We start from the raw sequence: 27,226 nt of genomic DNA on the forward strand, positions 1-27,226 counted from the left end.
AAAGCTTTTCAATAAAACCTGCTTTAAAAATAAGGGGCCAACAGGAAGGAGAAAAGGACATACTTAAATTCTAAGTTTGGGAGCTAACTACTTTCATTAAAATATCAATATATAGCTGAAAATTGTTGAGCTAGTGTTATATATAATCTATCCCATGTTTTCCAAATTTAATAAATCCGGTATGATTTTGAGGTCTCCTGAGAAGAAACACTATTTCCATGTTAAAATTGCTTCACTGAAGTTTACAACTTCTTCTTAGGGACCTTAAAATCTTAGAGCCCTAAAAATCAACAAAGGGATGTTACTGAGAACAATCTTAAAACAGCTCTTTGTATAGGGTTAATATTTATTTCATTATCTGTTTGAAAAAGTCACCTAAGCAATGCATGACATTTAATGAATTTGAGGGTCCACATAAAGATGATATACTCCAAAGTATAGTAGCACACGTTATTTAAGGACAAAGGAAGAAAATATCAACAGAGAAGTGACAGAGGAAGTCTTTCACTTACATACTTCAAAGCACAGCATTTATCCATCCATCCAACAAATACTTATTAAGCACCTACTATGTACTAGGTGGTATTCTATGCAATGATGTTGCAGTAGTGAGTAAAACTTGTAAGAGTGTGCAAACTCACTGTTATCTAGTACATGAAAAACTCAATTGACAAATTACATATGAGAATTACCTAAAAGAAATGTAATTCATTCATTTTTCGAGATCCTCTAAAATATACCATCGGATTTGGCCAGACCACAGTGATCTACCTGAAAAGGCTCATCCACTTTTAAAAGAACTGTTTTACTGGACTTTGCTTTTATGGTATGCAGGTGGATACAATTAAATGGCTCAGTGAAACTCATATTTATTTTAGCGAGTATTTGAGAACATTGCTCACCACACTGTACTGAGGTCCTCTTTAGGAGGACCTGTAGGAGAAATTTCCTCTTACGTATTACAACTAGGAATGGGGTACACTTCTGTGATACCAGTTTGTCTTTAAAATTATGATGACTGTGAATCAAGTTACCGTTGAGAAGAGAGACTAATTTATGAATATTTTTTAGTAGGCTTACTGAATACAACCCAATTTCATCTTATTTTTCCTTGCCCTATTTTCCATATTTATCTTATTAAAAGTTCTGTTATATTTTATGTATTTGGCTAAACCATCTTAAATACTTTTTAGGGTATTAGTAAATATATGGATAATAGATGGATGAATGAATGTATGTATTCTTACACAGGGGTCTTCATCTTTTTCCAAACATAATTTAGGGAGGACAGTTAATTCTTTCTGAAGACTTTCTAGACAATGTTGGCCTATAGACATAAATCTTGTACAGCATAGAACATAAGAGGAAAATATATATTGTGGTGATGCCACTACAAGGCATTGGTGTTGACAGGGGTGAGTGAGGAGGGAGACCCTCTCCAGGACTAGACACAAAGCAACCCTTTTGCTATATATTCCTAAATAATGCACAAATATAGTCTTTCTTACATCTATAACAAATACATCTTTTCCATAAAACATCAGAACCATTCTATTTACTTTTTATTTTCTCTTCTTCTGTTTGGTGTAGCAAAAAGATCACCATCTGTGAAGTCAGACAATACCACCATACAATTAAGGTCTGGAGAGTAAGGACCGGATCTGTTGAAGCACCTACCATAGTGTCCAACATACAGAACGTGCACTCAATAAATATTTGTTGAATAAAGGAGTGAATAAATAAACCCATATAGGCTTGAAACCCGGCTTTGTCACTTAGTAGCTCTGTGAATTAGAACAAAATATTTAATCTCTCTGAGCTTCAGTGTATTTATGAATAAAATGGAGCTAATAATAAAGCATACCTACATTTTATGAGAATTAAATGATGTAAGTAAATCACCTAGCATAGAGTAGGTATTCAATACATGTCAATTTTCTCTATGCCTCTGCTTTCCAATTGTTACATCCTTGCAGTTTTGATTATACCAGTTAAAGAAGAGAAATAATACAAAAATCCAGAAACCAAACCTAGAAACAGTGGTTGAGAACCAAAGATGAGGGGAAAGAGAACAGAGAGCAAGAACCTAAATGTAAGAACATTGACAAGTTGGGGGCAGGAAGAAGAATACTGAAATAATGGTATCTAAAGGGAAGAAACAGCCAAACGAGATGGAAATTGGAAGATGGACAGGAGGGCAAGAGCTGGGTGAAAACATCTGTAAACTGTAAATGGAGAGGCTCAACTAGAAGGCAAAGAGCAAGAGAATAAAAGTTAGTTTAGAATAAAATGAGAAAAAACTATCTGTCGAACTTACTAGAAAATCCAAACAGAAGAGTAGTTTTAACAAATGTAGCTTTATTCCTTCAATCATATACATTAGGATGACAAGCACAGATAAATGAAGGTTATCAGTACTTGTTAACAAGTAGATAACAAGCAATCATTATCAATGGACTATTCATAATCAATGGCAAAAAAAGATGCCATTAAAAGTTTGAAATCCTTTTTTCTTAATTAGTTTCATTCCGTTTCCCACATTTTTAAAATAAATTATTAAATTTGATTACCAACTTCTGTTTTTCCTTGAGCAATAGTAGAAATTTATATTCTTACTTCAGATATAACCTTTTTTGGACTAGTAGTTTCCAAAATAATGAGGTTTAATTGGATTTAGCTATACTCTTTTCTAAACTTTGAAGGTTGCAATCTCCTACGCAAAATCACTTATTGTGATTTTTTCTTTTACCCTTGACACTTTGAAGATAACATGAAAGTCAGAAAGATGCTTCAAAGACTACTCAAGTTGCAAAAAAGGGTGTCATAAACAATGATTCTATAGTCCAGGGAAATTGTCAATGAGGTTCAAGTCCATTTTTAACCTTCATAGGAAAAATTACCTTAAAAAACATTATTGCTAAAAGTCAATGATATTTAAGTATGCACAGGACACACAATAGTTAAATGTAAATGTGCAGAAATTTCTTGTATGCATGGTGGTGGTGAAAAATCGCTTAGTATAGTGCTTTTACTTATGTTTATAGACATATTTTTATTAACAGGTATAATTTATGCATTAATATTTACATGCTTGTTACTTGACCATGTAGATTTAATACAATTTCCTCCTAACAACTACTACAGTGCCCTCTGCTGATTAAATAATCTTAAATAACAAAGACTATCTTTGAAACAGTATCTAATGGGTACTAACAACCTTGTTAAGCTATCAAGGTGGGATATGATTACAGCAGTGGTTCTCAAACTTTAGTGTGCATCAGGATCTCCTAGAAACCTTGTTAAATGCTGATTGCTGGGCATACCCAGAGATTTTGATCCAGAATGTCTGGCTAGGGTCTCAAATTTTGCATATCTAACAAGTTTCCAGGTTATGCTTGTGATGCTGGTCAGAGGACTACACTTTGAAAAACAGACTGCAGATAGAAGGAATGAGGTAGATTCATGATAATGTACACAACTTGTTCTAATATTCATAATCACCTTATAATCAACTTTGTAAAATAGATTGAAATAAATGTGAGGATCCTTCATCAGAGCAAAATATAGACCTAGTGAGGAGATAAATTAGGTAAAAATAGGCAGTTTAATGCCAGCCAATCAAACTTTCCTGACTCTATCCATTAACGTCAGCCAAATACATTTTCTTGACTCAAACACATAAATTTTATTTTACACTTTAATAAAAGGTTATAATAAACAATTCAGATCTTGTCTCTATATGTATCCTATGGTACAGAGAAGCTATCTTTAATATATTTTTTTCTCAGGACTATACATGATGAATAAAATTTACATAGATGACTAACTCATAGGGATGTTCAAGGAACACCAGCTATAAATTTACTCTTTTCTCTCCTCATTTAAGAAGCAGAGCAGAGTGGAAGTAAGAGTCGCAGTATTATAAGGGCAGTCTTTAATTTATTCCACTTGATTAAAAACATTCATATACAGATTTTGTTAATTTTATATTACTAATTACAAACACCTTTCAACTAATCATGTCATTGTATCGTAACAGTGTGACTAAGTGGTTAAAAACTACTGCTACAAAGAAGAAGCTGCAACTAAGTAATGAAAATAGTTATTCCAGTTTAATTTGAGAGTTATGAATGCACTGGTAATGTATTTCTCTTCCTTGGAGCTTTAGCCTTCTTAAATATTTACATCTTTTTCCACTCTTGGAAGAAGCAGAAAGCTTTTCAAAATGGAGATACTCCATTTTGTTTTTCAGTTAAAGTGGTACAATATTTAAGTAAGATCTGGTTATAATGAAAGATCAAAGGAGACAGTATAATTATAGAGAAAGAAACAAAAAAATAAAAATAAAAATTTAAGTACTCCAGGCAATTTCATCGTCCATTCCATTCAACGAACATGTACTCTGCAGTGAGCATGAGATGTTGAGTGAAGAGTCTACTGTTTCCATTGTTCATCTCAACCCTTATTAAATAACCAAGTTGAGTATATGTATAGCAGTGAGTACTCCAAAGTTTTATAATTTCTTTACCCAGTGAGTACTTTTTCATATTATTTTCCTCATTTATCTAAATATTGGTAGTCAAATTATCAAACAAAAAATCAGGGAACTCAAATGAGTGAATTATTTTTTATAAGAGATTCTCACAAGAATAGCACTTATCTTTATAGTCTACTTATAAATTGTACTATTTTATATCTCATTCCAGGAAAAGGGAGAAAATAGTGGTATTTCTATGGATTATTAGCATTTTTATATATGCATTACACTTTTATTCATTTTTGGCACTATGTGAAAAATAATAAAGTTCTCCTTTGTTACATGTCCTTTAAGCTATAGAGAAGAAAATGTTATTCATTCATGTTCTTCAAAAGTTGATATACAGATATGGAAATATATCCTGTTCTCAAATCTGAAGAAAGATGAAGTAGAAAGATGATCCAATTTGAAATTGTACTGAAAGGCTGTTGTCTGCTCAGTTAACTGGTGAATGTATAACCCAGCTTCTTTACTCCAGCTACTTTGGAATTTTGTTTTTTTAATGTAGTTAGTGGTGTATAATATAAGTAGAAACATAAGAGCTACCTAAAAAAATCTATACATTGGATTTCCACTCTATTGATGGTCACACATAATTACTTGGTTTACTAAAAGCAGTGTAAGTTTTTAATGTTCATATAACAACATAATTTAAGCCATTCTTAAACATCTTAATTGAGAATATAGGAAATAAGCTCCTACTTTAGACTTATAAATACTATTTGCAAATGACTCACTGCCAATTGATTTTAGAAAATCTAAAACTTTGCTCTTTTGCCTTAAGATACAATAATTCTCACTGGTGGCCTCTTTAGGAAGTATCCACATTAGAAACACGTAATTATCACATCTGCAGTTCTCTTGCGACAAAACTAGATTCTCACCAAAACAGACACATGTGAAAAAGTGAGAGGAAGAAATAGGTGAGGTAAAGGAAACAGAGTGAGTGGAAGAACTGCTAAGAAAAGAGAAAAACCAAAAACAGCTCATTCCTATTTTAAATATTATTATAAGGTGTTGCATTTTGTCTTCTCATACCACCCTCAGTTTTAAAATTACAGGCCAACTGGGAAAGATGGAAATGAGTACAGTACTTCCTAAAAGCAAAGAAATGCAATATTGCTGTTGTCTTGCGATAAGCTTAACTTAGTAGAAGTTTCAATAGTAAAGATGAGAGAAAAATCCATACACATTAAGTATTTGGAGGCTATGACATGCTGTAGCTTGAATTAAATAACTTGTTCTCTTACGGATTTGCTCATCTAAAGATGGATTTTAAAGCTACTAACCTCTCACTTTATGATCAGGCTTTTTATTCGTCATCTATAACCTAATAGTCCTTCATTATTCACATATTAAATAAATATAAGCTTTTGTTCTTATGCCTCCAGAAATTTATCCATCTCTCAGTTTCCCATTTGTAAAAAGGGGTAATAATATTTGTTATCCATCTTATAAAACTAAATTGTTAACACTATAAAGCAACTTTAGTTAACTAAAAGGATGTCATATTTATAATGCTAGTATGAAAACATTATATATAACATAAATTTATAATGTTGTGAAAAAGCTCTTATTTCTCTTATTGCACTGGAGAGCTAAACATGAATACTATTATTTAGCAACATAATTTAATAATAGGAGAAATATTCACATCAGAATGTTTTATTTATGGAGCCTTTCTTACAAAACATCTATAGATATTCTGTGTTTAAACACAACATATTCCTATATTACATAATACAGAGGAGACATATTTTATTATCTTTTTGTAAGTGAAGAAATAGACACACTAATAAATTCTATGAATAATGCAAAGCCACACAGTAAATCAATAAAACTTAGGCCTGTAGACTCCAATTCTGAAATTAATCCATTAAATCTATTATATGTTTTCAGTTTACAAGGTATTACACCCTATTCAGACATAGGAAGGATCTTTGTACTTTGCTTAAATGCGACAGAACGTAAAAATGCTCAGTATCATTCCTAACACGTAGTAAGTGCTTAACAAATATTGAATACTATGATTTGTACTAAAACAAAAGTCTAAAGTCACTTATGTCATACAAGTTGCTGTAATGGACTACAGTCAAAGCAACTGTGAAAACTGAATAGTTCTACCAGAAGCAGTACAGAATAGAAGTTATGGGTACGTTTGTTTTTGAATGTGTGTGAATTACCAGATGTCTGAAGATTGCAATATGCTAGCAATAATCTTGAAAACTTAATGAAGATTTATCAAGAAACAGCAGTTTTGGAGATGCCAATGACCAGGAATATAGCCTTGGACATTACCATAATACCTCCAAAGTAAACTGGGAAAAGAAAATGAGAAGATTATAAATATATTTTGAAGAAAAATAACTAACAGCACCTCCTGCATTTATGCTTTCACCTAAGTCCAATAGAAAACAGCTACGTAATTACATACGTAAGCAAAGATGAAAAAATATAAGCAAGTATCCATAACTACTTATGGTAAATAAATTGTTCAAATTGGTAAGCCAAATAAGTTTATATAATTTTTAAAATTTCCATAACAACCATACATTACAAATTAAGGCTGTGAAAACAACATCAGCCTGACAAGTCAGAATGGACTTGGACCCAGGATGTTGTAAAATAGGGGAACGCAAAGAGGCAACGTTTGACTCAAGTTAATGCTCTGCTGCTCATGCTAAACAGAGGGGTCTTATCATAATCACTTAAAATCAACAACATTATACTTTATAGTAGAAAAATCTACTTTGCAAGAGTCTCTCAAAAAAAAGAATGAAAAATAACTCAGTGAGTTACAATCTGGAAGACATATAAAAGCAAGAACACATTATTTATTAAATAAAATTGATATGTCAGATGAAAGAAAATCTTTACCTTTATCATAATGGAAGAAAAATCTCTTAACAAGGACTTAAAATAATGAGAGGCCCAATTTTTAAAAACTATTCTAAAGAGTTGCAGCTATCCTTCGCCAATGAAAAAGGTAAAACTGTAGGAATGCAAAAAAGATAAAAAAACTTCTTAAAAAGTTAAATAACAGCTCTTATATACACTCTAATTTGAAAGATAAAAGAAATATTTTATTCTATAATTATGAGATTCTTCCATGGAATCGTAACTTACATATTTGTGTGTGTGTGTGTATACCCTTGTGTATACACACACCAAATATATTTTTTTGGTATGGAACTTAGAGCTGATATCTTAGAATCAGGATCTATAATTTAAGCTCTGAAGATCACAAACTCTTTTCAGAACATCCAGACTATGATGCTTAGAATAAGGCAGTTCACTATCCAAATAAAGCCTATGTTGCCTTCAAGTCTGAGATTTAGAAGTCAGAATAGAGTCCATCCTTGAACAAAACAATTACACTTCATAAAACTGAGGATAATGTATATGTGTGTGTACACACAAGTACATGTCTTAGAACTGGAGTTGAGTTCTTTAGGTTAGGTCTATAAGCAACTGAATAGTTGACTTTATTACGGCAGCTGGTAGGAATGGGGAAGAAGAAATTGGTTCTATCTACCACCACTAAACAAATCCCATCACCTAGTCAGAATGAGTAGAAATGACCATTTCTACTAACACGCAAACAACATACACAAGAATATACACACACACTCCTGAGGCTGCTCATTTACAACACTGCCTCTTTCAATGCTACCTTGATGTTCATTTTAGCCCAATTATATGCTTTACCCCTAACTGTACCCTTAATTGTACCCCTAAGTGTAGCTCAGCATATGGTAGGCCCAAACCAAATACACAAGAATCAACAAACAAAGGATATAAAAAATTCAGGTTTATAAAACAAACCTGAAAGATTTGGTAACCAGATAGGTAATTATGAAAAGAGTTAACTCAGATCTTCTTTTCACATAATAAAAATTAAGTATCCAAGAGTAGAAGGTGCCCAAAGTAGGAACATTAACTGGGGCAGATGGAAGTTGACATTTTGCTCAATCAATACTGTAATAGGAAGGGCAGACGTCTATACCTAACCAAGTTTGTCTCTAGAGAAAGGAAAGAAAACAAAGAAATAGGTGGGGATGTGGAGAGTGGCAACATTAGATTCTGTCGTGTCCTGGTTTCCCAGAGGAATCTTTGTTTTTTCCTTCTTTTTCTTTTTTGAACACAAGTTTCCCAGAAGTTATCAGACTTTTTAGAATTTTCTGTGAATAATTTTCAGATACCACCACTTCTGCAAATCCTCTATTTTTTAAAAGCTTTTTATGTTACAACATGATGGGTGCACCTAAGGAATATTCTTAATCTTTCTGACCTGTCTCTGATCTCCAGGAGCAATGACAAGAAAACATCAAAGAGAAACAGCAGTTGTTTAAACTTGGAAGGAATCATTAAAAAAGAATGAAATTATAGTATTAATTTCCAGCATCTCAAAATAAATGTGGCCTAAATCAATCAGGGAAAATGTAGATTTACTCTTAAAATTATTTATTAAAATGGAGGGTAGGTCTGAGTTGTTCTTGTGTCATTGGCAGAGGTAGGTTAGGAAGCTAAATAAATAGTAATTAATAGAAATCCAAAACATTAAAGACTATTTAAAGCAGTAAAGACTATTTAAAGCAAGGGACACACTCCTGGGCATATTTAAAGCAATAAAGACTAGTTAAATCAAGGGACACACTGCTGGGCATATATCCGGAAAAGACAAAAACTCTAATTTGAAGAGATACATGCACCCCAATGTTCATGGCAGCACTATTTACAATAGCCAAGACATGGAAGCAACCTAAATGTCCATCTACAGAGGAATGGATAAAGATGTGGTATGTGTGTGTGTGCATAATGAAAATCTGCCATAAAAAAGAATGAAACATGATAGACCTAGAGATTATCATACTAAGTAAATCAGATAAATACAAATATCACGATATCACACACGTTGGAATCTAAAAAAAAATGATACAAATGAACTTATTTACAAAACAGAAATAGATTCACAGACATATTGATAGAAAACAAACTTATGGTTACCAAAGGAGAAAGGGCGAGGAATAAATTAGGAATCTGGGATTAACAGATACACACTACTATATATAAAATAAATAAACAACAAGGACCTATTGTATGGCACAGGGAGCTATATTCAGTATCTTGTAATAACCTATAAAGGAAAGGAATTTGAAAAAGAATAGATATATATATCTGTAAGTATAACTGAATCACTTTGCTGTACACCAGAAACATTGTAAATCAACTATACTTCAATAAAAAATACAAAAAAAATAAAGCAAGAGACAAATGATATGATATGACACAATCATTATCATAATTGAAAAGTAACCTCAAAATTACTTACATGCTACTTCATAGAAATATGAGACACTATATTGTTTTCAATCTAATATGATATATTCTGGGCATAAATCTTTACAGATAAAGGGAAACTGCTTTTGGTTAACTATGGATAACTTTGACATGAGTCTCAAAAATCAGTGAGTTTTCAATGCTGGCATATTAAGATCATTCTATGGATTGCTCTCAAGATTTTTCAAAGTTTACCAATTAAATAAAACAGTAAAATTATTATAAGTGAGAAGCAAAATTACAATGTGGGAGAAGCATAGCTTTTAATATATTATTTTTACTATTTAAAATATACTATTTTTATTACATGATGGAAGAGTTTTATTTATTTTTTAGGGATATCAAATAAGACACAGGATATCCATTTAAATTTGAATTTCATATAAATAGTGAATAATTTTTAGCTTAAGTACTCCCTAAATATTGAATGGGCATATGTATGCTAAAAACATACCTATTTATCTGAAATTCAGATTTAACTGGGAGTCCTGTATTTCTTTCCTTCCTTTCTTCCTTTCTTTTTTCCTCCCTCTCTTCCTTCATTTCTTCCTTCCTTCTTCCCTCCCTCCCTCCCTTCCTGTTTTATTAAAGTACAGTTGATGTACAATATTATATAAGTTACAGGTGTATAATAGAGCAATTCACAATTTTTAAAAGTTATACTCCATTTATAGTTATTATAAAAAGTTGGTTATATTCCCTGTATGGTAAAATACGTCCTTGTAGCTTATTTTTTATACATAATAGTTTGTACCTCTTAGTCCCCTACTCCTATTTTGCCCCTTCCTCCTCCGCCCTCCCCATTGGTAACCACTAGTTTGTTCTCTATATCTCTGAGTCTGCTTCTTTTTTGTTATATTCACTAGTGTGCTGTATTTTTTACATTCCCCATATAAGTAATAACATGATGGAAGATTTTTAAAAATTGTTCCTCAAAACATCAAAGTGAGAAGGCAGGTAGCAGTAGAAAAATAGAAAGTATTAAATATTATATTAGGAAGAGAAAATAATACAATATTTAGATATTTAATTCAGTTGTGAAATATAACTGTTTCATTTTAATATTAGTAAAGAAAGTCAAACATGATTACTAAGTTTGAAGCATCTAAGATATCTTCATTCAGGAAAACATTTTGTAACTTTTAATACACACCACAAATGTAACAGGTACATGGTATCCTATGTAATAGGTACATGGTATCCTATGATAATATTGTTGTCCTGACCTAATGAATATGGTCTAACTGCTCTCTATCCAAAATTTCAGAACAAGTTTTTGTAGTATATTGTGAACCTCAAAATAAACACTTCACACATGTATGTCACAAAATGAAACCCTGTACAAAATAATTTCCAATATAACTTCTTTAATACTTTTAAGATATTATTCTATTATCTATTTTATTCCAATGTTGTTTAAAAGCCTGCTGTCATTCCTATATAAGTGATCTGTCCTTTCTCTCTGACAACTTTTAAAATTTTCTCAGTTATTTTGGTTCTAAAGTTTTACTTTTATGTGTTTAGGCATCAATTTATTTTATTTATCCTTCTTGAGATACACTATTCCTTTAGGATCAGTGGATTCATGTTTTTCCATCAGTTCTGTAAAATTTACAGCCATCATCCCTTTAATCATTGCCTTTCCTCCATTCTCTTCTTTTGGGGCTTTGATATAATAATATATCTTGGACCTACTCATTTCATTCTCCATAACCTATGTCTCTCTTTTTTCCATTACATCATCACTCTATGTAATTGTTTCCAAATGAGGTAATTTCCTCAGGTACATAATTCAGTATGCTAATTCTCTCTTCTACTGGTCCAATCTGCTGTTTTCTCTGTTCTTATACTTAAAGTTTTTAACTTATGTTTTCTTATTGCTAAGAGTCCCATTTTCTCCCCATTTGCTCATTCATAAATGATGGTCTCTTGTTATGTTTTCACCTTTTAAGTATTGGGTTGGCCAAAAAGTTCCTTCGGCTTTAAAGTAAAACTAAAAAGACACATTTTCATTTTCACCAAGAACTTTATTGAACAATGTTCTCACTGTTTTGTTCCACTACCTTCTGCCATTTTTCAGGCAACTTCATAATTCCATATTCCTCAAACTTTTTATCTTTTTTGAGCAAAGAACTTTTCCAGGCACCTCTTACAGTCTTCCAGGGAATTGAAATTTTTTTCATTAACAGAATTTTCTAAAGACCGAAATAAATGGAAATCTGAAGGTGCAATGTCTGGTGAATACGGCAGATGAATCAGAACTTCCCAGCCAAGCTGTAACAGTTTTTGCCTGGTCATCAAAGAACATGTGGTCTTGTGTTATCCTGATGGAAGATTATGTGTTTTCTGTTGACTAATTCTGGAAGCTTTTCATCCAGTGCTACTTTCAGTTGGTCTAATTGGGAGCAGTACCTGTTGGAATTAATCATTTGGTTTTCCGGAAGGAGCTCATAATAGAGGACTCCCTTCCAATCCCACCATACACACAACATCACCTTCTTTGGATGAAGATTGGTCTTTGGTGTGGTTGGTAGTGGTTCAGTTCGCTTGCCCCATGATCTCTTCTATTCCACATTATTGTGCAGTATTCACCTTTCATCGCCCATCACAATTTGTTTTCAAAACAGAATGTTTTTGTTGCGTTTAAGCAGAGAATCGCATGTGGAAATACGGTCAAGAAGGTTTTTTTTTCCCTTAACTTATGTGGAACGCAAACATCAAAGCGATTAACACAACCAAGTTGGTGGAAATGATTTTCAGCGCTTGATCTGGATATTTTGAGTATGTTGGCTATCTCCCAAGTGGGGTATAATGATTGTTCTCAATTAATGTCTCGATTTGATTGCTATCAACTTCAACTGGTCTACCCGACTGTGGAGCATCGTCCAGTGAGAAATCTCCAGCAGTAAACTTTGCAAACCTCTTCTGACAACTTCAATCAGTCACAGCATCTTCTCCATACACTGCACAGATCTTTTTTTTGCGTTTCAGTTGCGTTTTTACCTTTCTTGAAATAATAAAACATAATATGCCAAAAATGTTGTTTTTCTTCCATCTTCAATATTAAAATGGCTACACAAAAATTTACCAATTTTGATTTTTTTTAATTTTATGCACGCTGATATGACAGCTGTCACAATACAATCCAACAAAACTGTTTCGAACGAATTTAAAGACAACTAAGCACTACTAGAGCCATCTTATGGAAAAAATTGAACTAACCTTTTGGCCAACCCAATATGTCTTTGTTCTTCTGGATATTTCATCATACACTACTTAACCTTGGATTGTCAGGGACAGTTTGATATACTTCTGTTGTGTCTGCATCCTTTGTGGTTTAGTATTTGTCCTAAACAAAATTTTCCAAATATGGATAATAAATGATAATGCTCACCTAATTCTTCTCTGTATTTTGTATTTGACAGTTCTAGCAGTCATCTTTTCAGTCCATCTATTGATTAATGGTTTTGCTGCCTTACTTGTGCTTGGTGAGTTTTGGTAGTACATTCATTACTTGATTTTAATCTGTTGGAGTATGGCTGACCGAAAGTGGGGAAAACTTCCTACAGAGAAAATTTATTTCTGCTTCTACCTTTAATCAGAGGACACCACTGACCAGTTCCACTTCAGCCTCCCACAAGTGTCTCATAGTCTCAGGGATCCCAGGCTGAGCTTTACACATTGCTGCTTGTCTAAGTTTAAGTGTCTTACCAGCAGTGCTGCGATGGTCATCTGTCCTCAGAGCATCTCCTTCTCCCTCTCCCAAGTCCTGGCTTCCTACATTTCTGGCTCTTGCTCCCTGCTCCTTGGTCTCATGGTATTTTGGGGCAAGAGTGAATGTAAAGACTGACAGTATATGTCCTTTAACAGGGTATGCCTCATAGGGTATGTCCTTTTACTGGGTCAAATTTTTCTACAGAGGGAAGGTTTTTCAAAGTTCCAAATCAACAATTATTCCAGGCCGTATAATTTTCGTAAAATGCTTTATTCTCCTATAAAATGAATGTCTTTTATATCATCATTACATTGAGGTTTTTGATGCACTGCATACTGCCCTACAAGAAGATGCTAACAATTTATATGCCAAACAACAATGCTCTTTTCATCTAAACCCTGCCAATTCCAGGCAATCTCAGTTTTAAATAGTTATTTAACTGATGTGTACAAAGAAACAGAATATTTTAAAAATTTACATTTCTTACCAGTTATGAGTACATATTTAAAAGCAACGTGCTTCTTTCCCCTTGCAAATGGCCTGTATATATCCTTTGCCTGCTATTCTACTCATTGCCATGTTATTCCTATTTAATATTTAGAAAACTTAATATATTGAAAATATTAAACCTTTGGCAGTTAAATCTATTGCAAATATTAATTTTAAGTTGACATTTGTTACAATTTTTGTTGCTTAGTTGCTTAGTAAAATTTGTTACTTAGTTGACATTTCCATTAAGAGGTTTTAAATGCTTATACAGGGGTTCTGTCATTATTTTTATTATATTTTCTGGGTTTCATGTCTCACCTAGAAAGGTTTCTTTTACCTAGAGATAAAAATAACATCTTAATTTTTAAATCATAAGTTTGCAGTTTTTAATATTTAATGTCTGTAGTTTAATTCTGTGTTGCATGATCAGTCTTCTCCACCAAAATGGATAGCCAATTTTCTCAACACCTTTTATTGAATGACCGACCCTTCTTTCCTCCAATGTCTTGATGTATCATATATATATAATACTAAATTCCAATTTTATACATAGGTATGTTAATGAAATATCATTTGGTTGCATTTCTTTCTGAGTTTATTTTCCTGTCATTGCTGTGCCTTTATATTTTATTGTTTTACTTGAAAAAAATCACTAGTTATTTTCATACCTTTGCTATTTTAAAATGAAATTTAGAATCAACTTTGTTGATTTAGAATCAATTTCTCCTCCAAAATTCCAGTGGGAATTATATCACATGCATTAATCAAGTTAAGGTAAATTGATAAGTTACACAAAAAATATTTTCACAAAAATATTTGCATCTAAGAATATCGCATGACTTCCTAATCATTCAAGCTATATTTTACGTCCTTTAATAAAGTTTTCTTTTTTCAGGTCTGTCAAATGGCTTAAGTTTATTCTTAGGTATTATGAAGTTTCCTTTTTTCTGCTATTGCAAATGAAATCTTTCCAAACTTTTTTCTAGTGGGTTGTTTCTAATTTAAGTAATATTAGCATATAGATGTTTATAAAATAAAATACTCATATTCAGCTGCCATCCTGAACTCTTCTTGCTTCTAATACCTTTTCAGCTGATTCTTTTGGGTCTTCTAGGTGAACAATCACATCCATAAATAAAGGGCTTACAGCTTTAAAAAAATTCATGTTAGAGTTCTTCATTTTAAAAACATTAATAAGTAGTGTGCTCTGTTATCAAAAGCTAATTGCACTCATTCTCTAGGTCACAAAGAGACAACTGACTTTACTATCTCAGATAGCAGTCAATGCATCTTTGAAGTGATGCTATTAGGGGTGACTACGGGGAACTTTCTGACTCACTGCCTTTATTCTCTTTAGGGATGCATACACAAACAAAATTAAAACACAGTAATATTCCTACCTAGAGATAACTGGGAACTCTATTAATTCCACTTCAGACAATTTCCTTCTTATTCACAGAGATGCAATATTTTAACCCCTTTCTTCCTTTCCTTTCTCAACTTGTGCTTTTAGTACACACACACACACACAAACACACACACACTTATCTCTTATTTTTTCTTCCTGAACTGCAAACCACCTTATTCATGACTAAATGTACAAATTTAGTAAATAAAAATAAAAATAGCAAAATTCTGAAACAACAAAAAGGAAGACATAAGTTTTAGATTAAAATTAAAACAAATAAAGGGCCAATGCCATTAACCTTCATCTAAACTGTTAACAATTTTCCTACATATTCTCCATAAAGATTCCCATCAATTTATTCATTTTCAATTAATGACATCTGTTTTTCTACAAGTTTGAACACTATAGATACATTTGAATGTTATTTTGAATTCAATTTTAATTACTAACATTTAATTCTATTATTTTTCTTTGCACATATTTTGTATGTCAGGAACACACAAAGTCTTTTGAAAGGTGGCTCAGAAAACTACTCTCTGCAACCTCCATACCTCGTTCGTCAAAAAGTGTTATAAATTCTATCTTGAGAGTAATCTACCCTTTCTACCCGCATCTGCATTTAGGTTCTCAGCATCTTTTATTTGAATATTCCAATAACATCCTAATTGGTGTTGTAGCTAAGTTCACTCCCATTCAACCCATTCTCTATTCTGCTGCCAAAGTAGTCTCTCTAAAATGCAAATCTCATTAAATTCATTGCTGTTTAACATCTTTAAAAATATATATATATCTTCATTTCCTACTAGAAAGAATCCAAATGCCTTTTTTTTTTTTATGACACAGAGAGCCTTCATCATTTGACTCTACCCCTCTCCAGGCTCTTTCTTGCCACTGCCTCCTCAAAACCCATTCTGCAGGCCGACTGACCTACTGGCAGACTTATGATTTCAGCCATTGTGCCTTTATTGTAGAATTAATCAATTCTTTATACAATGGTATATTTATACAATGGCATATTTATACAATGGTAATGAGAATCAACAAACAACTACATGTAACAGTATAAATCAATTTTACAAATATAATGTTGAGCAAAAGAATCCAGACACAAAAGAATACATACTACTATACACTTTCAATTATATAATGGTTAGTACAAACCCAAAAAATCTATGATGCTAAAAGTCAGAACTGTAGTTACTCTCATGGGTTGGGCTGTGAGGAAAAGGGGGCACAAGAGGGTCTTCTGGGACACTGATAATATTCTCGTTTCTTACACATTGTAAATCAACTATATTTCAATTAAAAAAAGAAGAGATTAAGAAACAAAAAAAATTATTCTGGTTCCTTGATCTGGATGCTGGTTACATGGGTATGTTCATTTTCTGAAAATCCATTAAATTGTAACTATACTATTTGTACACTTTATGTAAATTTAAGTAAAAGGTAAAATAAGAACAATAGTTCTAGTATCACTTTTTTGAAAATTTCCCTATGTCCCTCAGATAAACTTTATCTTACATATATACCAATATTATATTGGTGATCATGTTACCTTTTATATATCCAATTCTTTCCTGAGTACTAAGATAATAAATATCTCTAAGGAACTTCCCTGAGTACTAAGATCATAACTTTCTATCCATGTATCCCCATGCCCCAGCACAGTGCCTGGCAGTGAGTAATCACTAATATTATGTAAATGAGGGTTTCTCAATTTATGCACATTTAACATTTTGAGCCAGAGAATTCTTTGTTGTGGGAACTGTCCAGTTCATTGGAAGATATTTAGCAGCATTCCTGGCCTCTAATCACCCAATGTCAGTAGCATCCCCCCAGTTGGAACAACCAAAAATGTCACAAAGCATTAAATGTACCCTGGGGACCAAAATGCCCTACTTGACAATCACTTACATAAAAAAATGTTTCTGTCAAAAAATACAAGCCACATGTTTTTCCGCGTGGCTTGCAGTATCTTAGTTCCCCACTAGGGATCGAACCTGGGCCACTGCAGTGAAAGCGGTGGACACCAGGGAATTCCCAAGCCAAGCCAAGCCAAGTGTTAAACAATTCACTTACCAAAAAACTTTGGGCATTACATGGTTTGCTTCTAAGGGGCGACTAAAAAACGTAAGCTGTCTTGAACACTAGAGGGGAAGTTAAGCTCTGTCAGGAAAAGTTTATAAAATGCTTTAAATGTCTAGATAATCAAACGTAATTCATATTAATTGCATGCTAGAATATTGTTTCCTTTGGAATTCTATGCAGAAAAGTAAGTTTGCCAAGCAAAATAATTGTGTAAATAGGACTGTACATTGTGGTGTTTTAAAAAATGACTGTTAATAGTAGCTATATGTATTCAATGTCCTAACTATAAATTATTTTGCAAGGTTTGTATCTATGAATTGACCATTAATTCTAAAATATTAAGGTTCATAATATTCTATCCATAAAACATTTAGTGTGAATATTCCATAAGAAAAGAATAGTTAGAAAATAAAGTACTGTGCATCAGCTATGAGAAGAAAACTTCACCAAGGGCATAACTAGCTTGTTAGAAAATAATGTGTTTGCACTTTATAAACTGCATGTTTTTGATTCAGGATGTGTTTTGAACTTGACCTCTGTTGCAAGATGGTGAGTAGTGAAATAATTGAGTACTATTATGTTAATGGAGTTCGAAAAAAGAGAAAATGAATTGGTTTATATTTATGTGTCAAACTGAGATAGTTAAAGTATAAATCTGACTCTGCCAAAATTATTTCCTGACAAGCAATTAGAATCAGTCTTTAAGAACAGGCTGCTGAGCCAAAACTGAATATAGAACACAGGCAGTTAATAAAAGAAACAAAACTGGAAAAATACAAGAAAAATGTTTAATCTCATTATTAGTCTGCAATATGCCAATAAATGCATACAATTTTCACCTATCAAATTAGTAAGATTAAAAATGATAATGGATGTGTACTTTCATAAACTGATAGCATGAATATATAAATTTGTACATATTCTGGAGGGCAAACTGGCAGACTTAGCAATCTTGACTGTTATTCTATTTTAAGGAAATATTTCTAAACTGGTAATCAGAGAAGTATATGACAATTTATATAAAGAGAGTGTTGATGACAGGAAATAATAAAGGACCTAAATGATTAATGACAGGGAAATTAAATTACTCATAGCTTGTTTATACTCTGTAGTGACTGACACATCCCTCCTCCCCGTTTTTGTTCTTTTATAAGAACACTTACAAAACAGAGAAAATCTTACTTTATATGAAAAGGAGAGTGATTAAGAACAAGGGCTCTAGAGTCAAGACTACCTTGTTCAAATTCTAATTCTATTATCTTCTACTCTGTGATCTGGATTAACTTATTAATGATTTAATTTTTCTAAATCTAATTTTCCTGTTTGTAAAGTGGTACCTCTTGTGTAGGTTTGTTGTGAGGATTAAATAAGACATTACATAAATGTTTATCACAATGCCTGGCACACAGTAAGTGCACAATAAATTTTCATAGCGATGGTATCACTTGGGATGATGTTATTAAGAAACCCAAGATATAAACCTTAATATATGTTGGGTTTGCTACTGGGCAAATTAATCAATTAGTCCTAGCTAATAACTATATGTTGAGATTACTGGTGGTTTGTATTTACTTCATTTTGCTTTTCTGTATTTCCCAAATTATTTTTTGGCAAAAACAGTAAAATCAAAATATATTTAGAAATCTACATTCAGAAAAAAAATTTAAAGCTATTCATAAAAGGCATTTTATTATGCCTTTTGTAAGTCATAAAAACATGTCTTTTCCTTATCCTAAATGACCGTATGTTTTTCAGTTAAAATCTCACCTTTAATACTGTGTCTTAATAAAAAGGTCACCATTTTTATGCTCTTATTAAACACCTATAATACGCAAAATGCTGGGGTCCTAATATTCTCATTCTGATTCTAACAAACCAGGAATTATGGAAATTTGAAGACAGATTTTCTGGTTAATAAAATAGGAGTTTTCTGCAGACGGCCTTAAGTTTTATTTTTAGTTACTAACCATCATGAGAAACAGGACATCTACAAAGGCTTTTGCCTTTTATCCTTCTCTCAAGATTGATCTTAGTTTTGACCAGAGGACAGCCAGTTGGAGGATGAGAGAAGAATTTAACTAATAAGAGATATTTTCTTTCAGAACATTAGCTCAAGATTTCTATAATGAGATTACTATGATTGCACAGTAAGTACACATCTACTACTGTAATATGGTTATGAACAAACCAAATAAAAATTGATTCCTGAACATCTAAGATGTTTTTATGCTGCTTATATGAATAGAAAATAATCTCTATTTCTTCATAAGTACTAAATATTACAAGAAATCTAAAAGCATTCAGAGATAAATACAAAAAGTTTAGAGTGGTTTGTATTTTATAAACATCGAAATATCTAACTAGTGAACTTTTCAGGTATTGATTTTGATGTTCACGGAATTAAATACTGGTAAATATACATGAAGAAGTTTGTATTGAACAGTTTCTTTATCCAAGGCAATTGACTTTTCCCTCAATGGTCTCTCTCACTCCACTGGATCTCTTGTGCCACACATGTAATGTGTTAGTTTTTGCCAGCAACACTGAAATATTTGATGTAGGAGACAAAGGGTAGAAAAAGAGACTGGGGTTTCAGAGACTGGTTATTAGTACCTGCTACTGTCATTGCCTATATTCAGAACTGAAGGAGTGAAACTTCCTAACAAAATGCTCATATAAGGAAGCTACATCTTCCTTTGCGAAGTATTGAAAATGATCTACTGTTCTTCAGGAGAGAAAGGAAAAAAAGAAAGAAAAGAAAATGAAAAATTACACGACAACTTGTTTGTTAGGAGTAGCTGCCTACAAAGAATCTCCTGATTGCAAAGAAATTTAGAGGATCTTCTTATTAAATATAAAAAGCACTTGAAGACTAATAAAGGTATGACAGAAATACTGCCTTTCAGGTTAACCTTTACAAAAAAATACATTACAAAACTCTATTTCCAATTGAGCTTCCCTCAAAATAAAAACAGAATTTCAGATGTCACGAGAAAATAAAAAGTATATTTATTACAAATAAAACAAGTTGAATAAAATGATGTTACTGATATTTTCCTTTAGCCCAGGTCTTATACTTTAAAATACATAAATCGGGCTTCCCTGGTGGCACAGTGGTTGAGAGTCCGCCTGCCGATGCAGGGGACGCGGGTTCGTGCCCCGATCCAGGAGGATCCCACAGGCTGCGGAGCGGCTGGGCCCGTGAGCCATGGCCACTGAGCCTGCGCGTCCGGAGCCTGTGCTCCGCAACGGGAGAGGCCACAACAGTGTGAGGCCTGCGTACCGCTAAGAAAAAAAAAAAAAACCTAAATCATTTATTTTCATTAAATATGTTCTTCAGAATGAATACAAGTGAAGAAAAATCTTTTAAAATTATTCACCATTGTTAAAAAAAATAAAAGTTAAATCTGGATGTAATTTCTATTTTAATGCTTTTTTCCTGACATGAGAACTTTGATCTTCCCAGCTGTGCTGTCAAAATAAATAACTTTAGTAGGATATCAGGGGATGGGAGGAAAAATAGGTTACTAAAACTTATCTTAAGTGCAGCACTTTTAAAGAGATTACTTTAAAGGAATCACTGTGAAGTACTGACCAATAGGAATGAAGCTAATTGCTCTCAAATTTGAAGGCACACATCAAGATAGGGAGGACAAACTCCTAGTTCAAATGATAAATTAATCAAAACCATAATAAAAACCAATAAATGTAACCAGGAATTCAAGTGAGCTTTAGTTGACAGTAAGAATAAATTAAATTACCAAACATTTTCAGTATTAGTATATAGTTGTACCTCAGGGGGTAAAATCCCTCATTGTGCTTGCAATTACATTCAAGAACAACCTCCTGAACATTAATTATCTATTTATCTCTAACCATTCTCTATTCTTCCACTATAAAACCAATAAACTTGGTTTTAGGTAATGCTGTTTATTAACAGCTAACCAGTGAAATCAGTAATCTGTCACTGAATGCCCTAGGTTTTAAAATTAAAGAGATTCTTATTGGCATTTAAACTATTACCAGAATCCTTCAGCTGTGCAAAGGTATTAACATAGAAGACATTCTTTTTCCTGAATCAGTGATGCTTAGAAGAGGTGAAACGATTCCCTCATATACAATCACTCTGACTTTGAACATTTTCCCTGAAGAATTAGAAGAAAATAACAAAATTTTGTGGATGATATTAGAAATGTATTTTTTTGCTAAATGTCTTTTTCCCTCTTTTGGAATGTAAGTTCCTTGAGAACAAGTCTTTATCTTTGTGTTACAGACACCTAACAGAGTACATGGCACAGAGTAAGCCTTTTTGAATAGATTCTGAGAGAATTATTGGATGTATTGAATTAACTTCTCTCCTATGCATACAGAATAGTACTAGTTTATACACCACCCTTGGGAGAACTGAGAAGATAGTCACTCAAATCATTTTCTGTGTTTGATACTTTAGATGAGGAACCTTGGCTCAGAAAGGCTGGATAAAGTATGTAAAATCACCAAAAAATTGTTGAGTTGTGAAAACATTATCACCTAAAGGATTGAAAATCTTCTTTCCTAAACACATTATTATTGCATATTTAACTACTCTAGTTTCAAACCCCCTGAAGACAAGGAACAATTTTTTCCAATCTTTGTAACTCCTGTAAGGTCTAGGACACTATGGTGCAGAGTTCAATTCAGGTAGAAAGCTGGGTATCCAGAATTGAAGACCACTGAATTGAAATGAACTCCTGTTCCCATTACTGGTTCCTATAAACACAACCTGGTTGCCTCATCTCAGTTCCGTTAACTTCATTTAAACCTTGCCTTTCAAACGCTTACCTCCGCTTCTTTTAAAGTCTGCATTATTCCACTTCGAGTATTTTTTAAATTCAACCTTCTCCAGAATCACTTTTGCTGTCCTTCAAACATCCAATATCTGTGTTATTTCAACTTTATTCTCCCTTTTATTATTAGAATATAGTGTCTTCTAAATCTCACTTGGCCTTCTGTGGCCTTTCTAAAGGTTTATAATTTCTTCGACTCCTGATACAGTATCTTGGACTTATACATCTTTCGTGTTAATTATGTAGTTTCCCTGATGTCTTTGCTACTAATTTAATTTCTTCTTAGACAAAAGTATTAAAAGCTACTGAATTCACTTCTAGGTAAATACCCAAAAGAATGGTAAGAAAAACAGGTACTTGCATACTAATGTTCATAGCAGCATTAATGTAAGAGCCAAAAGATGGAAACAACTCAAGTACCCATCAACAGATGAATGGATAAACAAATTGTATATACACACAATGAGGGATGAAATTGTGATATATGCTACAACATGAATGAACCTTGAAAATATTGTTAAGTCAGACATAGAAAGACAAAAATTGTATGATTCCACTTACATGAGGCACCTAGAATAGGCAAATTCAGAGACAAAAAGTAAAATAGAGGTTACCAGGGGCTAGGGGAGGGAGGAATGGGGAGTTATTGTTTACTGTACAGAGTTTCTATTTGGGATTGTGAAAAAGTTCCGGACACAGATAGTGGTGATGGCTATACAAAATAGTGAATGTACTGTACTTAATGCCACTGAATTGTACACTTAAAATAGTAAATTTTATGTTATGTGTATTTTATCACAATAAAAAAATTAAAACCTACAGAAGTAATTTTCTTGACTTTCCTAGAGCAGTCTTTTGCTTCATATCAATTTTATCTCTATCACTAAAGGAAAAGGAGAGGGAGAAACAGAAGCAAAACCTATCCATACCTTTTCCTGTACTCCCTGTTTATCACTCTCTTTTTAGCTTTTCCCTTCTCCTTTGCCTCTCATTTTTGGTAAAAATAAAATAAAATTTAATATGGATACTCAGCATTTTCCACACTTCAAGCACAATGATGTTGTGGATATATACACACATAGAACACTTCAAGTCTACATACACACACTTTCATGCATGCATACACACCCCACTTTAAATCTCCTCAGACTCTTGAAATTGTGTGAAAATTTCACCAAGATTCTTCTCTACTTTTTGTTTGATCTTGTCTTTTGTTTAAATACAAGTGAATAAGACAATAAGCTTTATAGTCCAGATAATTAAAGCTTTTTAGTCTAGTTGCCAAATACTTAGTAAATAAAGGAAAATTTCAATTTTAAAAGTTTACCCACACAAAAGAAAACACAGTCTAAAATGTGGGAGGGAAAGATAAATACATCAAAAGGATCTCTAAATGATATTACATAAATTATGGAGTAGCAGAGAAATGATATTCTCAAAGGAAAAAATGGAGCAGAGTGGAAAGTTACCTTAATCTTAACTACAAAGAGCTATAAGACAACTAAATTTATTATTTTTAGAGATGATACTTTAAAGTTTCAAAAAATTCTTCTGGTCTTAACTAAAAAGGATAAAATTAATAGGAGTAATTTATCCTCATGAAGCCCTGGAAAAATCAGGGAAAATAAATTAGGAAACAAATTTATTATATGGAAAATTACTGAAAGATCCCATACACAAGGAACAAAAGTACATAATATATGATATGAAAAGGCAACTGAAGCAAAGATGATAAATGATTTAGAAAAAAATCTATTCCTAAATAGAGGAAGAATGTGGAGTTGTATAAAAAACCAGAAAGATGGTAGTTGTGAATTTAAGTCAGTTTAGGAGTAAACTGGACTGGACTTAAATAGTGAGGCATTTTCCTATTGCTAAGATATGTTTGGACAATATGTAGGCAACACTTCTTGGAAATAAAATCTGATCAGGGTTACAAGACAACAGAGGAGCAACGCCAGTGATTTACCAGATGCAGAGAAGTATAAGGGAGGCAATATGGACCAATCAGCAAGTTGCAAGGCTGAGTACACAGGCGATGAATGTGATGTCTCATGTCAACTAATGGGGCAGCCATGTGCAGCAAATAGGTAGAGAAGAACAGTAGTCAAGCAAATTCAGTCAGCAGTCCAACTTAGTGGCACAAGGCAAGTAGAGATAGGTAACAAAAGTGCTAAACAATCTGAACCTACTTATAATATTACTGGTATAGACTGGGTAGGGCAAGATCAGGCAGACAGATAGCATAGCACTTGGAAGGCCACGGTATAGGAGAATGGTAGGAGAGCCGACAGACAATGCTGGGCAGTCTAAAATGCTAAAATAGCAGATGAATATGTAGTACCAGGCCATTTGCTGATGGACAAAGCACCAGTGAGTGAAGAATGCAAATCATTCAGCAGATACGTAATGGGGGGAAAAAGGAGAGACAAAAATCAAAGGCAGTTAAACAGGAAGACAGAACAGCAGAGAAGTGATGACAGATCATCAGAAGCAGTTGGGTAGGGTAGTGAAAAGCTGTCAGCAGGAGAACAAAACAACACTCAGGAAAAGAAGAGATTAAGACTGAAGCAGTCTCCTGAATGGGGTGTCTTCCATCTAGGAAATAGTCATCAATAAACTGCGTATGAGAATCTACAAGAGAAACAGCACACAAATGGAGATAGCATATGGATCTGAACTCTACTGCCCAGGGATACGGAATGACCCTAGAACATAGATACATAACAATCCACAAGGAAATTAAACAAATGGGAAAAATGGGTCCAAGCGTTTTTTTATGATGATAAAAGAAACCAAAACACTAAAAATTATTAATCTGGAAATGATTGGCTGGGATTGAAGTCTTCGCTTACCCCTTTCTGGAGCCCACAAAATGGGAATGTTGGGAATTTCTGCAGCAGAAAAACAGAAGAGAAAAGGGATTTCTGACTCCCAGTTTGAGGAAAGCAGGTCAAATTTAGGGCTGTATAAACTGGTTCAGGGAAACAAGAACCAGCCTGAACCTTCTCCCTTCCTCAGAATCAGGCCATTCCTGAGGTTTGGGAAAGGTTTAGGAAGCCCTCACCCCATCATTCCCCACAACTTCCCCTTTCACACTTACCTCCAGTGCAAACAGTTTCCAGCAAGGAGGTACTTGGGAAAATTCACTCCCATGTTTACACCATGGCAAAATTTCAGGACAGCCAACTAATAGTACTTCCTGTGTAGGCCAGGTTCCTGTTCAGTGGGATCCCTTCCACCCTTCGTGAGTGAGCAGAGGGGACAGGTTACTAGAAACTACATACCTCTTTGAAAGTGGATGGGAAATGAAGCAGGGGTAGTAATACACTAAATAAATAGTAATACTAGTAAATACCTTGATGATCTCATCAGTTGTCATGGATTTTAATTCCATTAAGATACTGATGACTCTAAAAAAAAATAGTATCTCTAGCCCAGACTTTTCCTTTGAACTCCAGATGCATATACCTAACTGCCAACTTAACACCTCCATTTGGATATCTAAAGGCAATTCAAATTTCCATGACCAAAGTAAAACTCCTGATCTTCCTCCTCAAACCTCTTCTTCCCCCAGTCTTCTCCATTTCACTGAATGGCAACTCCATTCTTCCAATTGCCCAAGTCAAAGTCCTGGATCTTATACTCGACTCTTCTCTTTCTCTTACTCCATCTGTTACCTCTACCTTCAATATATAACAATAATGTATTTCTCACTACCTCTATCTCTATCATTGGTCTGAGTCACTATCATTTTTCACCTGGATTATTTCAATAGCCTCCTAAATGCTTTCTCTGTTTAAATATAAGTCAGATCATGTTACACCTCTGCTCAAAACTCTCCATTATACTGAGGGTGACACACAGGTTCTACATGATCCATGGTTTGCTCCTTCTCCTCCTTTAGGTCTTTGCTCAAATGTCGCCTTATCAATGAAGCCTTGCTTGATAGCCTTATTTAAAATTACAACCCTCTTTCCGGCCTGTAATACCTATCCACCTTCCCTGGTTTATTTTTATCCATAGTACTTATCACCATCTCTAATACTATGCATTTTACTAATTTACTTATATTTGTGACACACCACTAAAATGTAAATTCCATAAAGGCAGAATCTTTGGACTTCTTTGTTCATTGCTGTATCCCCAATATCTTGAACAGTGCCTGGTATATACACAGTAGGCACTCAGGGCATATTTGAGTCTATGAAGTGTTAATTTTCACAGGGCAACTCCTTTCTGTCTTAAATTCTCAGAGCATTTTTCTGAAAACCTTACACCCTATGAGCTTTTGATTAACAGAGCAGATGCTAATACACTATAGGTTAGGAATGTCCTAAAGTAGGGGGTGGCAAACCACAGCCAATGGGACAACTCTTGCCTGCTGTCTGTTTTTTTGCATGGCCTGAAATCACGGTAATCTTCGCATTTTTAAATAATTGAAAAAAAACTCAAAGGAAGAGTAATACTTCATGACATGAATATTATGAGAAAGCCAATTTTAGTGTCCATAAATAAAGTTTTATTGGGGCACAGCATGGCCCATTCATTTATATCATCATATGGCAGACTCTGTGCTACAGGGCTGGCAGAGCTGAGTAGTTATGACAGAGACTACATAGCCCACAAAGCCTGAAATATTTATTATCTCTAAATATTTACTACCTCTAAAGAATAAGTTTGCTGATCCCTCTTTTAAGGTATTTTATATTTAAAAGGCAAACAGTAATAACTAAAGTTTGAACAAAGATAAACTAGAGCATTATTATTAATACTGTTGCACAAGATACACCTATGAGGGAAGGTGCATTTATATTAGGATA

At 33.3% G+C, this 27,226-nt stretch overlaps 1 protein-coding gene across 12 annotated transcripts in view; it reads right to left on the reverse strand.

The window, feature by feature from the left end:
* The window catches only part of GPHN (gephyrin), a 626,350-nt gene that overhangs the window by 324,950 nt on the left and 274,174 nt on the right, over window positions 1–27,226 (reverse strand). For 5 of the 12 annotated variants that reach the window (XM_067732935.1, XM_067732912.1, XM_067732919.1 and 2 more), the window contains exon 5: window positions 25,259–25,297. The exons of the other annotated variants lie outside the window; for them this stretch is intronic. In XM_067732935.1, the coding sequence (XP_067589036.1) occupies window positions 25,259–25,297 (39 nt within the window). The remainder of the gene's footprint in view (window positions 1–25,258; window positions 25,298–27,226) is intronic. 12 annotated transcript variants of the gene reach the window in all.

The sequence above is a fragment of the Pseudorca crassidens genome, chromosome 1 (genome assembly GCF_039906515.1).
Source record: "Pseudorca crassidens isolate mPseCra1 chromosome 1, mPseCra1.hap1, whole genome shotgun sequence".
NCBI classification, from domain to species: Eukaryota; Metazoa; Chordata; class Mammalia; order Artiodactyla; family Delphinidae; genus Pseudorca; species Pseudorca crassidens.